Below are 15000 nucleotides of genomic sequence, written 5' to 3'. Positions count from 1 at the left end.
TTTCAAAACAACGCGGCATTTCAAAAGTTTAGGTGCTTTATGGCGATCGAAGGCAACACAAGCAGCATTACAGGAGGAAAACGATGCCTTGCGTTACTCTGCAAAAATCCAGGATCATGGCGAAGTGCGACCATTTGAGGACATACCAGGCCCTGAGAAAAGCGTGAAGAACATGATTAATTTTTATCGTCGAAGCGAAGGCTTTACCAAGGGACACAAACACACGCAACTCCTGTTTGAAGAATATGGCCCGATTGTAAAGCACACCTTTATGGGAGAAACTGCAGTTCATATCATTGATCCTGATAATGTCGAGAAAGTCTTTCGCGCAGAAGGAGAATATCCTCGCAGACCGGCGCTGGATTTTTGGATGGAGTATCGAAAAAGGGGGAATAACTTTCCTGGAATTGCAGTTGTGTGAGTAGTTTAAATTTTGATTAATATAGGTTTTAATAGCGGTCAGTATAAAATGCAGACTATAAACTGCAGACTGTAGATTGAATCTAAGATGCAGACTGGGCTTCAGTCTTCATTTTAAACCCAATCTGCATTTTATACTCAATCTGCAGTCTGTAGTCTGCATTTTATTCTGACCGGTTGTAATAGTAGGGAGAGTTGAAAACACTGCTTGCGACACCCCTCTCTTCTGTAGTGGACGTACTGTACCTGTCAAATTATTTTAACCCCTTGACCCCTGAGAGTAACATCTAATTCTTGGTTTTTACGTGACGTCATCAAAATTAAAAAATAAGGAGTTTCAATCCTTTTGATGTATTTGTTTAGTTAGTTTAAATACTGAACAACTGAATATTTATCTTTTCACAAATCATCAGTTTGATAACGTTTTTCGTCTTGTGATAAGGCAAGGTTGAATTTCTAAGCTTTTGCGTGATGTGATATTAAAATGGCGGCTGAGATTGATATGTCACATAGGTCAAAAAGGTGATTTATCCTCTGAAATTGTGCAATCTGAGCAATCTGAGTGTCCAGGCTCATTGGCGAAAAAATGCGTGGAAACTACTTACGATCTTTCTTACGAACTTTCATGTTGTGAACGAAATGGTGTGTTTTCTTCAATGTTCAGGAAAATAAACGTTTCAAAACAGTCATTTCTTCGGCTTTTATGTTTTTGAGGATGTTAAGGAGCTGCTTTATCACTAATATCAGATATTTCTTCTGTTTTTTGCGGAAAATATCGGAATTATGCGGAAGATGCGGATTTCAGTGAATTATGCGGATCCGCATTGCCGCATCCTGTCAGATGCCTTGCATATTTGTGCCCTTCAGAGGAACACAAACATGGCATCTACATACAAAGCGTAATCAATTTGAGTAAAACATTTCTTCAAATATCTCCCACACGAAACAAAATTTGCAATGACCTGAACCCTTGCGAAACTGTTTGAATATTGATCTTCTTTTATCTCTTTGATTCTGAGGGCGCATAAGTGTGAATGGGTTAACTTGTCCAGATAACTGGCTCTTAAAAATATGTACATTCATTTCATTCATCAAGTCCTTGACAGGAAGAAACAAGCCCAGCAAATTGACCTGCTCCCAACAGAGTGACTTCAAAGCTCAGTTGGTAGTCAGTATTGCACTGGCGTCGCAGAGGTCATGGGTTCCAATCCCTTTAGAGCCACCTGAATTTTTCACGTGGTTTTGTCTCTGAGTCATTAGATGACCAGGTAATATATCATTGCTAATGTCAAGGGAAGGATGGTATGATTCAGGATTTACTTATGATCTTCACAAACTTTCTGAATAATATGTTTAATAACTGTAAATGAGTGGTTCAAGGGGGCTATTAAATGTGGCTATCAACCCATCAACTTCTGAACTGCCCTTTATTATTATAAATGAGTAAAATTTTCTGGCGTTAGACAGACTCCAAGTAGTCAAATGAAAACTCTCGGGCCATCAGTTCTCTTTGTAAGGACTGCTAATCCCTTTAAATATATTATTACCACTAACTGTAAGTTGTGTTCCTTGTAAATGATTAATTATACATGTACAATAGACAGGGGAAAGAATGGCAAAGAGCAAGAAAGTGCATTGCTCCCAAAATGATGCGTCTTAAAACTGTGGAAGAAAACATCGACAATTTTAGTGCTGTTACCGAAGAAGCCATTGCAAGATTTACAAAGCTGAAGGAAGCTTGCGGGCCAAATCATCACATTCCCAACTTGCACAATGAATTGAAGAAATTCTCAATGGAAAGTAAGTTGTCAGGCGGCCAGAAAAATTGGTGTTGTCATGTGAACACACTTTCTTTCATTTTAAATGCTTTAAATCCTTTCGTCTCTAACCCTTTGATGCCAGTAAACTGGCCTTTAGAAACCGGCCATACTTAGTATTTTACTCTGTCTTAAATGCCAGACGATTTTAATCGTCAATGGGGAACCCCCAGGAGTCAATGGGTTAAAAAAAAAACCAAAAAAACTGTGCCTTTTTTTCTTCTAGCTCCCTTCTTAAAATTTCAGCTCATTTCTTAAGAAAAACTCAGGTAATGGGTGTGTTGCAGTGGAAAATGCTGCATTGTTGTCTGACCACTGGTAATTTTGAATGTTTTCTTGGACAAATTATGTGATAAAATATGGTAAGCTCTACATGTAATTGTCTCTAGGTGTAGGAACGGTAGCATTCAATACACGTCTGGGGTTGTACCAAGATTCACCACCAGAGAAGGCCATGAAGTTCATCGAAGCAGTTGACTCCTTTATAGTTCAATCTCAGAAGATTTCGATGAGCACTGTGAGTATGTTTTTACGACGTTACATCGATACTCCAGCACTAAAGAAATTCTTCAAAGCTTGTGATGAAATCGTAGAAATTGGGGAGTATTTTATCAAGAACAAAATGGAAGAAGTCAAAGAAATGACTGAGGAGGGTATAGAGCCATCTGACGAAGGTAAGACTTCAATTTTCATTTGGTGGGGGTGTTGTGGGGAAGCAAAGGGGGCTGCTGTTGTGACATGATGGGTAACCTCTCATCATCTCTGATTGATAAAGTGTGAACAGTAAGATTTTGGGATTGGTTGCATTACTAGGGGTGTTTAAGGCACTGGGAATCCCTTTTATTCAGTGAAAGCTCATTTGGTGCTGCCCGTGTGTTCAAACATTGCACTTTAAGCTGGCTAAATGCATTGTTGTTCAATTCTTTTTTAAAGTTGTATAGGTCTCTAGTAAGAGTTATAAGCCACTCAAGCAATATTTAACAATTATTCACCGAAGGTGAAGTGATTATCGGTGAATATTCACATCGACTTCATCTCTGTGAATATTTACCGATAATCACTGAGCCTGAGACGAATAATTGTTTTAGTATTCATTATTTCAAAAAAGAGAAAAAAAAACATTTCAACGTGAAATGATCTTTACTTACAGTGGCAAAACGACTACTGGCAGCTATTTTGTCCGTCAAGGTGATTATCGGCTGATAATCCGAGATAGCGAGCCAATAAGAGGGTGCGATTTTCAATAATCACTTGTGTATTTATACTAATTAACAATTATTCTACAAGGGCGTGCTGGATGTGAAATTATAGATAATGAGCCGAGTTGGTTATAATCATTTTACAGTGTATATCCAGCAAGCCTGAGTATAATAATTGTTTTATTAAAAACTCCATGATGTTCCCAGGGGTGGCATTGTGGACTAAAGCACAGACACATGCAGCCAGTGTTGAATGTGTGGAAAGGCGTGTGAACGTAATGTGTTCACTTGTTGGCTCCAGATTACTGCCAATAATACTAACCAATCAACAAATTACTATACTTTCCCCTGTTCTAAATCAACATTCATTTGTTTGAATCCTTCATAGTGGTTCCCCTGTTGACATATTTGCTCACTAAGGAAAAACTAAGCCTGCAAGAAGCCAGTGGTTTGGCAATTGATGTTATTGCGGCAGGTGTCGACACAGTAAGTACAATTCTTTTGCAGCTGTGTTAGCAGAGTTTTGTGAGCTTTTAGAGAGGCCACGTGTTCTAGAATTTCGTTAGGAAACCTCGTTCCCAGGGCCTCTCATCTTCTCCTCCCCTAGAACGAGCGAGGAGAAAAGAGGTCATTCCTTGTGGCTGTTTGAAAACAGGAGCTCCGTCCTTTGGTGCTTTTTTGTTCTGTCCGTTTCAACGTTCCATTAGATGTTGTCTTCAACATTTTGGAACTGCACTGTTGGTCGAGCGACTTTGAAACCAGTGAGAACATTTTTACCTGACAACCCTCATGTTTTTTTTTGGAGATCGCGGTTGTCATTTTAAGTCAAAATTTAACACAACCTTCCTAACTATAAAGCTTTTGTCTTTTTTTATAATCAGCGAAATATTAACGACCGAAAAGTGGTAAATTAATGGGTGAAAAATCACCACAACAAACTTTTCCACTATATTTATTCTCCTAAATTTTCCCTAGTATATCGTGTTGTTTCAGAAACCTTTTTCTTGAAAATTCACTTTTTTCTTCACTTTGAAAGACGGTCAGCAAAAATCCCCTTATAGGCTCGACTCTTCTTTGGAGAACTCGAATTTTTTCCGGATATCACAAGTCATCATTAATAAATAAATTATCTGTAAAGAATTTCCTTTAGAAGGCATTAGTTTTATGTCCGCGAATGGTAACCTTTTTTCACAAATTCTGTCTATCGTGTCAGCTTAAAAAAGACTTTGCAACGGATCAGCTCAATGAATTGGAGAGGTTAAAGCCCACGGTGATCGAAAATAAGATCTCTAGTGTGCATGTGCAAACTAGCAAACTGTAGTCGTTGAATATTTCCTCTGTAAATACTCGAAGCAGAGGATCTGAGGAAATTCGAAGCAGAGGTGAAAGCTAATGAGGTTCGAAGATGAGAACACTAGTTTGGAAAGTTGCAAACTAGCCACCTTCAAGACGAACAAAGTGCTTTCCTCGCTTTCTTAAATCGTAAAAATTCAAAATAAGAAACCATGCTGAAATGTTCATAAACTTGCAAAAAAAGGAACTCGCCGAATATATCCCAGTACAGACCTAACGCTAGTCCCGGCAATAACACCTATTTATTCTTCTCAAACAGACTGCGACCACTCTGTTGTGGATGCTTTATCATTTGGCAAGGCATCCCGAGGTACAAGACAAGCTTTACCAGGAGTCTTTGGAGGTCGTTGGAAAGGATGGAAACATCACGGCAGTTAATATTGGCAAGATGTCCTATCTTAAAGCTTGTCTTAAGGAATCAATGAGGTATTGTAATTTGACTTTTAGTGAGGTTTTTTAACAGAATTCATGGTCTTTTTAGTTAGTTTTGTTTATTGTCGAAAGGTGTCTAAATGGGCAGGGGTGGACATGTTTTCTTCTTGAAGGTTATGGCGATCAACGATTATTGTAAATCGCGGCCAAACTTAGACTGGAAAAACCAGCCCCTTAAAGTTCTACTATGACGAAAGTCGCATCTCTCCTATCTAAGCCATTTAAAGACATAAACATGTAGTCTGTACGAGAAGAAGAGTGCTGTTTAGTATTTTCAAATGTCTCTTTTTGTTCTAGGGTCTTCCAGAGATCTTCAAGTTTTCAAAATATGCAAATTAGCCAAGTGATGACGTCATAAACTCAACCGAATTATGATCAAATATGATGGAAAAAGATATCCCAGCCAATTTGTATCACAAATGCTTGATTCTTTGCAGTAAGATTCTAGAAGATGTGCTCCACAATATGAGCATGCCAGTTTTGTTACCATGGCAACATACCGGGTTCCAGACCTCCCTGATATTAAAGGCTTTGCTGGCCACCTTTGGCATTCTATTTTGATATTTGCCAATGGTACCTCATCTGCATGATCCTGGAAGCATATAAATAGGTTAGGTCGAGTTTGTTGCCTTGCCAAATGTTTCTCTAGCTTATGATCACCAAAAATATTGAATCAGGTTGAAGGGGACTGGAAAAGAGTGAGTTGCCATGGGAACCATTTTCTTTACAGAAGAAGGTGTGTTGCCTGTGAAACTATTAGCCTAGCAAGTTTCAATGGTCTGCTGCAAATTGACCGAGATAGCTCTATTCATATACTTGGTTGTATATTGGGTTGAGTGAATGACGTCATCAGTAATATCATTTTCATATTTTACGCATTTTTCAAACTTAAATATCACTGGAGCCAATGCAGATATTTCCAAACGGCAAGCCTCGTTTCAAATGTTTTGTTACGTGGCAAGGAAATCCACTGTTCAAATCCAGTGGATGCTAAAATGCTTCATCCAAGACGACTTACGGGCTCGGGTTTTAGCTTTCGACCATGCGCACTTTTTAAAATGTTGACCTCCAAATCTGATGCGCAGAACTGAAAACTCGTACACATGCTCCTTTTCGCATTGCAATTTGAACTTTGCTGTTACGGTTATGTCGTAAAGAAACTGCAAGGAAACCTCTACTCCTTCAAAAAGATATTTTTGATAAACTGGAAATAATGTTTACTATCCAATTTGACAGAGTTTTGTTCCAAGAAAGCGTTGGTATTCGAAATAAATGAAAAGTAGAATCATCTATTTTGTTTTTTCAAATTTTTTGTGCGCCTCCGTCTTAAATAATTTTCACGTGTTCCGGATGCGAGAATTGTTGGTTTGGGTTATGACGTCATCGTAAAGTCGTCTGTATGTTCAATTTTCCTTGTAAGCCCATTAAACGAAATGACGCATTGCTGAAGCCCGCGTTTTTTGGCGGGAACTGTCGTGGCCAGCGTACTGCACTTGACACTGCGTTTTAGTAAGACAAGCAAACATTTTGGAAACAACCAAAAAACAAGCTAAGTATTTTAAAAAACAGTAAGCAGGCGACCTGAGTGATTCTCAAGGTGAAAGAGAGCGATTAAGAACGCAAGGAACAGGCAAAATATCAGTGACAAACAACGAAAGAGAGAGAGAGAGAGAGAAAGAAAGAAAATTCCGAATAAAGAGACGAAATTCTATTGACGAGTAGCAGAAGAAGACCAAGCACGAGCATGAGAAAGCAGGCTGAATAATGACGACGAAAAATGGCAAAGAGAAAAGAAAGAGCCAGGGAAAGTATACTAATGTATAGTCATGAGCAGGCCGGATTGGTCGTATGATAAGCAGACTAGTTATAAAAGTATGTCATACATAAATAATAATTGAGAAGCTCTCCTAATTATGTATATATATCAAAGAAAAGGTATTTTTGCCAAGTTAATGCACCTTATTCCAAAATGGCCGTCATTTTAGTAATATTTTGTTCGCTTGCAAATTATCCTTTGTTGCCTCGTCCTTAAGCTGAAAATTTAAAAGAATATTTCATCTTAAACGAGGCAACGAGGGCTAATTTGCAAGCAAACAAAAGAATACTAAAATGGTGGCCATTTTGGAATAAGGTGTATACAGGGCAACCTTAACAGGTGTCAGTTCAAGATAGCGGCACCCTGACAATTTGCAAGTAAAAATAAGCGTTTGTAAAATCTGTTTTTTTAGTCTCGATTGCAAAGTTAACATATTTGTTTCTGAAAAAAATTGCAAATTAATTTGATTGCAAACATTCGACTTAAAGTGATCCCTTTAAATGACGCGCAAATGACGAAACATTTGCTTAGGAAGCAAAATTCAACTGAACAAATTTAACTGAACAAATAGAACTGAACAAATTCAACTGAACAAATTCAGCTGAACAAATTCAAAAACGTTTTTGCTTCTCGGGAAGCAAATTTTGCTCTCGTATCAGATGTTCGCAAACTGGGAAACATTTGCTTCCACAACAATGTTTCGGCACCTATCTTTCCTTGTTTGCGGACGCCTTTAAACTCCAAAATGTTAACCTCCGTTGCACTCTTAACACAATGCATTTTGTTTTCTTGGAAGGCTATCCAATGTTTTGACTACCAATGGACGTATTCTGGAACAAGATGTAGTGTTATCTGGGTACAGAGTTCCGGCAAAGGCAAGTCGAAGTGTATATCACTTAACGCGTACTAGATATGCGAGACGAATATAAGGGGCTCATCGAGGTTTTTGCTAATCAATCTGGCAGAGACAGCAATTAGCTGGTCGTACTCAATTCCTTGCACTTGGTGTCCATAATTTGTATTTCCTTCCCTTTATGGGATAAATAATTCAACTGAACGAACTACCCAGTGGAACTTGAAATCCAGGCTCTTAAAATCCGCTTGGAAAAGGGTAAATTTAGCTAAAAAAAGAACATTATTTCACTAATCACACTCTTTTGATGCGCGTTGTAATTGACTTAGCGTCTTCGCGTTTAGTCTTTTTCGAGACAATACTCTGTGAACTGCTGTTTTTTCGCGCCTTTTTATCCTTAGATGTTATAGGTCTTTCGATCGATGCGACGTCTGATCATTCTGTTCTTGCATTTGTCCTGATATGCTGGGCTTAGATTTTCTCCGGCGCTCTGCTCTCTTGTATCAGCTCATAAGGGACTTTAAGTTCTATTACGGCGACGGAGACGAAAACATCTCTTCAAAATGTAACATTGCACAATCTCAAGTCTTTCGCGGTTATTTTGTCACGTTCAATTCGCACAATGTAGGCGAATTTGAATTTATTCATACGAGCAGTTCCAGAGTAAAGTTATTTCGAGCAAGTAAGCATTTGTTTAACCAGCTGCGTGATGATGGTTTGCCGTGCACCTAACCTTCATACTCCTCAGGGGTTTCAAATATGTTTTTTAGCAAACGGCTGGTCTTGAGAAGTAGGTGGCTGTGGCAAGAGAGGATCCGAAAGGCCCCTTTTCCCTAGGGGGTCTGAGAGCACGCTCCCCTAGAAAGTTTTGAAATCCAGGAGTTCGGAAATAGCGGTTGTTTACCATTTACCACAAAAATCCGGAAATTTCGGTTGGAATGTAAATGGTAAGCCTATTTTGGTCTTCCCAAACGGAAAAGTTCCCGAGAAAACGGGATTTTTTGAAAGGTAGTCCAAAATCCCCAAACGGAAAACGTGTTTACCACCATTTTGCCTCCCTCTAGACTCTCTCGGTAAATTTGAACGAATTTTGTAAATGGTACACGCCGATCCCAACTAAATTTCCCATTCGGGAGTTTTTGCTTACCATTTCAACAAATCTAGTACCAACCGGTTTCTCTTTGTAAATGGTAAACAACCAGCATGTCCAGCAATCTGGGCAACAACATCAGTCACAAATATTTATTAACACGTAGCTACACATGGCCAAGTAGGAGGACAATTTTTTTGCCCTCTCGATCTCTTCTTGAAGTACGAAAAAATATCGCCTCCCGCTGCTGTCTTCCATTTTTAATATACAACACGACAAACAACGCGTGGGAAATTGGAAGGACGGAAGGAATCATTTGGCACCAGTCGGAGAGCACTCGCCTCCTGCCAATTTGGCCCGGGTTCGATTTTCAGATCCGGCGTCTTATGTGCGTTGAGTTTGTTGGTTCTCTACTCTACATCGATAGGTTTTCTCCGGGTACTCCGGTTTCCCCTCTCCTCAAAAACTAACATTTGACGAGCGGCGATTTAAAGTTCACCAACAAAAAAAGGAAAAGATTTCGTTAGTAGCTCAAGTTGCTTCTACAGAACATACACTATCATAAAACAAAGTACCACATACTACGTTTGCTTGATAAAATGTCTCTTATTTTACAGGCGCTAACTATACTTCACGCTTTGTGGTGTACACAGTAACCAGCTATTTGCAAAATAATCGTGAGTAAACTTGACAGCGACAATATTACGCGAAGTTGTTGAAATATAAGTAAGTCGAAACTGTCCTTTGAAACAAAAATGAAAATCAAAGAACAAAATAAAATACCTGCACGTGTTCAATGTTGTTTTTCAGTCTCATTTGAGATAAACATGACACCGACTGATCGATCGCAGAACATGTTCGTTCCCCATGGATAAACGATTCACTTGCTTTCTTGTACAACAAAGCCTCAATTCGGCTGCTTACTTGAACTTTTTCAGTTGCAAGTTAGTTTGATTTTCCGGACCTTCACATGGGCATAAGTGAAATTCGAATGACGCGAGTTTATTTTCTGTCCCGTGCGATCTATTAGACAACTTTTTGCCTTTCACGTCAAATTCCACGAGTAGTACATAAAACACCTTGCCGTGAAAACGTTCCATAGTCGTGTGGCCACAAAATCGAGTGCGTGCCGAATGATGATGTGGCCTACACTGTCACCCCTTCCCTAGCACGCATTTGGAAAAGCTCCCTGATTTTGGGAGCCACGTGACCCGTCGCAATCATTATAATGTTGGGTTTTAAATTATTCATTAGTCGGAGAGGGGATTCCCCTTATATCACCAAATTTGAGGTTTTGACGACAACGCGCTTGTACACATGGGAATCGTTCATTCTCTGTTTTTACTCCGAAACGGCTCGTATCAGTTTATTTTAGGACACTCTGCTAACATTGTAGGAGGCGAAGGTAATGAAATAATCGCAAAAAAAGAACTTACGATAGTGCAAAGTTACATTTTGAGGTGATGTTTTTGTCGATCTCTGGTCACCGTCGTAGACATCAAAGTCTCTAATAGCTGCTCAGGAATACGGCTACTTGAGTCCCCTCTTGTTTAAAATGGTGGTCATGAAGGGACGTTTTGCTTAATCTAGAACTTTCCGTTGGATTTCTACTCTCAAGCTGGAATTTATCATTAAGACAACCCGATTCTTTACGCTTCTTTCATCAGTTCTTACAAGAGTGAATTAGATAAAGAGTGTCTTACGGCATGGGTGGACTCCTTAGCACAGTCACAAATGAGTCTATTTTTAGAATACCCGTTCCCGCCAAAGTTAGTCGTCATTTCCCTTAAAAAAACATGACGGAAGTAGCCACGCGTGATATTGGCTACTCCTGATTGGTTAAATTGGCAGCCCTTTGTTTGATTTTCCCGTGATAAAGTCCATTTGTGACTGCTGGGGCAAGACGGCACAGTGATTGAGAAACACTCTTATTAAATTCACTCCAGCTTGGTTCTTAGCATTCATTAACTCATTGAGTCACTGTGTATGCAGTACCCAGTATGAATAATTAGAAGCCTTTTTCCGTATTTTGATAGACTTGGATTTTTATGGAACATTATTGCACTGCTCGTTCCGAAAAATACTTTGAAGACCCTTTGGAATTTAAACCAGAAAGATGGTTGAGGGAAAACAGAGGCGAATATCACGCCTTTTCTATTTTGCCATTTGGATACGGTGTGCGGATGTGCGTGGGTAAGAAAATGGATGCCTTTATTTGTTTCTTTGTTTGTTTATTGGTTGTCTGTCTCGCACTTGTAGACCAGTACCTTCATCTCTTTATTGGAAGTCACCCTTAATTTATGCCTTCTTTTGGTCAGTCGGTCGCTTGGTTGGTTGGTCAGTCAGTCAATCAGCTCGTCGGTCGGCCGGTTAGTCCGTCATTCAGTCGGTCGGTTGGTCGGTCAGTCCGTCGATCAGTCGGTCATCAGTCGGTCATCAGTCGGCTAGTCAGCCAGTCAGCCGTTTAACCAGTCTGTCGCGATCGGCCTGTCACCAAGTCAGTCAATCACATAGTCACTTTCCCGGTCGGTTAGAACGTCAATTGGCCTTTTTCGATATATTAAAATTCAGCTTGATAGTGAGGCAAAGGAAAGTGGATGATATGTAAATAATTTTCACATTCACTCCAATGTGTTTCTATTGTTTTTGTCCTCACTAACTCACTATCAAGCTGAATATTTGATATATCATGAAAATGACCTATTTGCAGTCACTCCATCGCTAGGTTAGTCATCACTTTCTTGTTAATCACTTTAATATTTGGTTACCAGCCAACAGCATTAGCTTGTGCACTTTGTAGCATTTTAATTATTCATTACCTCTTGTCAATATGGTCTTCACAGGTCGGCGGGTTGCAGAATTGGAAATGTACCTGTTCCTTTGCAAGGTTAGCTTTACGAGTTAATTTTTTCCGTTTACTTTTTTCTCGCCGTTTGTGTGGTGAAAAGTTGAGAAGAAATCAAAACAAGCATTTTACAAAATTACGTGACGGTAAGTTTGTTATTCCCTTTTAGTTACTCCAGAGGTTTCGCGTTGAGTATATTGGTGAGGAACTGGACGCCGTACTAAAGGTTTTCCTCTTTTATCCCGAGAAACCAGTGAAAATCAAGTTGATGGATCGAATTTGACTTCAGCGTTGAGGTGCATTGAATTTGGGCTTCAAAGAGATTCAATTCAATTCAATTCAAATTAAGCACTTATATAGCGCATGATCCATAGGTAAATGATCTCAGGCGCTTAAAATTAACAATAAGGTTATTTACAATGTTTAAAAATTATGACTAATTATGATTATATTTACAGTGGTAAGAAGTATAATTAATAATAAGCTTTTTGAAATAAAAATGTCTTAAGTTTTGTTTTGAAAGATTTTAAATCGTTCTCTAATCTAAGTGATTTTGGAAGTTTGTTCCATTCAAAGGGTGCTGCCACTTGAAAAGCTCTGTCTCCTGTTGTCTTGCTTGATGTAAAAGTTGGTGGAGCCAATAAAACTTCATCATTAGATCGGAGATTGTATAGTGATTTCTTCTTGACTTGAACTAGACTTTGTATGTAATCAGGTGATAGTCCATGTATTGCCTTGAAAGTCATCAATAAAATTTTGTATTTAATTCTTAGTTTGACTGGTAGCCAGTGTAGTTTGAACATCAACGGCGTAATACGACAAAAACGTGTAGAATTACATATAAGTCTATATATAGCAGCCATATTTTGCAAACGCTGAAGCATTTTAATTTGACCATCAGAGCATCCATAAAGAAGACTGTTACAATAATCCAATCGGGCTATTATCGTTGGCTGTGTTAGTGTACGAGCTGAGATGCTTCCTTATTTTCCTTATATTGTATAGATAGAAATGTCCCATAGCGCACATTTTCGTTATATTGGTATCAAATTTCATGTTACGATCAAACCATACTCCAAGGCTCCTCGCTGTAGTAGTTGTTTTAACTTTAGAATTTCCAATTGTCATTTCATCAAGGGATACTTTGTCTAGTTGTTGTCGCGTCCCTATTACCAAGAATTCCGTTTTTTGTTCGTTCAGTTTAAGTTTATCTTTTAACATCCATGTTCTGACTGCTTTGATACAACGCGCCATCGATGTTATAGCTTCTATCTCACTTAACCCACTGTCTGGCGTAAAAGACAAGTACAGCTGACAGTCATCTGCATAAGCATGTGCAATTGGTAAGCTGGTTTTGACCACCTCAAAGAGCTTGCTAGCATAGATGGTAAACAGCAGCGGCCCTAAACAGGACCCCTGCGGTACTCCATGAGATAATTCAGTGCTATCAGATTATGCACCGTCTACGATAACATGTTGCGAACGATCTGACAGATATGACTTAAACCACATTAGCGCAGAATCAGTAATTCCAAATGATGTTTCAAGTCTCTGTAGTAAGATCTTGTGGTCTACTGTGTCGAATGCTGCGCTTAAGTCAAGCAGAACTAATAATGTAATATGTCTGCGATTCATGTTATGGAAGATGTCATTTACAACTTTTAAAAGTGCCGTTTCCGTGCTGTGTTGCTTTCTGTATGCGGACTGCAGTAGGGGGTACAAATCATTCTCAGCCAGGTGACTATGTAATTGGTCAAAAATTGCTTTCTCTATTACTTTTGACAGAAACTGCAGATTGCTTACGGGCCTTAGATTCTTATAAGCCGTACCAAGACCGGGTTTTTTGAGGAGATGCTTGACGAGCGCATCCTTCCACGCTTCAGGGAAAACACCCTGTGATAGTGAACAATGAACGATGGTGGTAATAACAGGTAGCAATTGGTCAAGACAGTCGACCACCAATTGGGTTGGCATTGGGTCTAAATTATATGATTTTTTTGGCGGCTTTCTTTATGATTGCGCTAATATCGCCTTCAGACAACTGCTTAAATGATCGTAAAACTTTCGCACATTCCATTTTAGGGTCTGGCGGTACTTCGTGCACGTCTGATGAAATAGCACATGTGGATTCTATTTCGTTTCGAATGTCATCAATCTTCTTCACAAAGAACCTTGCAATGTCATTTGCCAGTAAAGTTTTATTCAGTTGATCCGGGGATTTAGGAACTAAGTTTTCTTTAACGCCAAGGATCTCATTTGCAGCTCTGAAAAGTTTGCGTTGATCAACACTGTTCTCTTCCATAAACTCAGAGTAGAATTGACGTCTTGCCTTATTCAACAGCAAAGTCAGTGACATAGTTTCTTCTACTTTTAAATACTTGTAGGTCTTCCATTGTTCTAGTTCTTCTCCATTTTCTCTCAGCTTTCCTCCGCAACTTTCTTACACAGACAATAAGCTCATTATACCATGGGACAGTAGGTCTTAAAGTCTTAGTAACAACTTTTAAGGGGGCGTGATGCTCCAGCACTGATGATAGTGTAGCATTATATTTTAAGGCCATAGCATTCAAATCTGTTCCACTCACATCTTCTACATACAAATGATTAACCGCACACATGTCGGAATCTTTCAAATCACTTTTCATTTGATTCATATCAATCGATCTTAGCTTTCTGTAGGTGATGGACTTAACAGAAAGGTCAGGTTTGTATGATGATAACCAGCATAAAATGGCAGCATGATCAGAGATGTAGCGATCAATTTGAGGTGATCCATGTACAAGTTTTTCAGACATACGAGTGATGATAAGATCTAAAATATGACCATGGAGGTGCGTAGGCATAGTAACATGTTGCTGTAGACTGAATGATTCAAGTAAGTTTAGAAAAATCGAAGAAATCGGATCCTGATGGCCTTTGTCTGTATGAATATTAAAATCTCCTGTGATTAGCAGATGTTCTTTGCAAAGTAAAAGAGATTCCAGATAATCAGAGAACTCGTCAAAGAATACAGATGTAGAGACTTCATGATCTTCGGAATACGGTGGTCGGTAGACAATAACAATGCGCACATGATGGGATGATGATGTCACAATCCACTCTGAGAATTCAAACGAGTCTTTTTGACCACCATCCACTTTTTTTACATTCAGTGTATCACGAAATATAAGAGCAG

At 39.0% G+C, this 15000-nt stretch overlaps 1 protein-coding gene across 1 annotated transcript in view; it reads left to right on the top strand.

Moving 5' to 3' along the window:
- The window catches only part of LOC138011719 (cytochrome P450 27C1-like), a 12864-nt gene extending 267 nt beyond the window's left edge, over window positions 1-12597 (top strand). Inside the window, exons 1-9 of the mRNA XM_068858850.1 lie at window positions 1-417; window positions 2021-2220; window positions 2627-2911; window positions 3825-3922; window positions 5049-5215; window positions 7834-7912; window positions 11017-11173; window positions 11824-11867; window positions 11995-12597. The exon at window positions 1-417 is cut by the window's left edge and continues 267 nt beyond it. Coding sequence (XP_068714951.1) covers window positions 1-417; window positions 2021-2220; window positions 2627-2911; window positions 3825-3922; window positions 5049-5215; window positions 7834-7912; window positions 11017-11173; window positions 11824-11867; window positions 11995-12108 — 1561 coding nt within the window. The 3' untranslated portion in view covers window positions 12109-12597. The remainder of the gene's footprint in view (window positions 418-2020; window positions 2221-2626; window positions 2912-3824; window positions 3923-5048; window positions 5216-7833; window positions 7913-11016; window positions 11174-11823; window positions 11868-11994) is intronic.
- Window positions 12598-15000: the final 2403 nt, after the last annotated feature.

The sequence above is a fragment of the Montipora foliosa genome, chromosome 7 (assembly GCF_036669935.1).
Source record: "Montipora foliosa isolate CH-2021 chromosome 7, ASM3666993v2, whole genome shotgun sequence".
Lineage (NCBI taxonomy): Eukaryota > Metazoa > Cnidaria > Anthozoa > Scleractinia > Acroporidae > Montipora > Montipora foliosa.
This window is presented reverse-complemented; position numbering and strand designations above follow the sequence as displayed.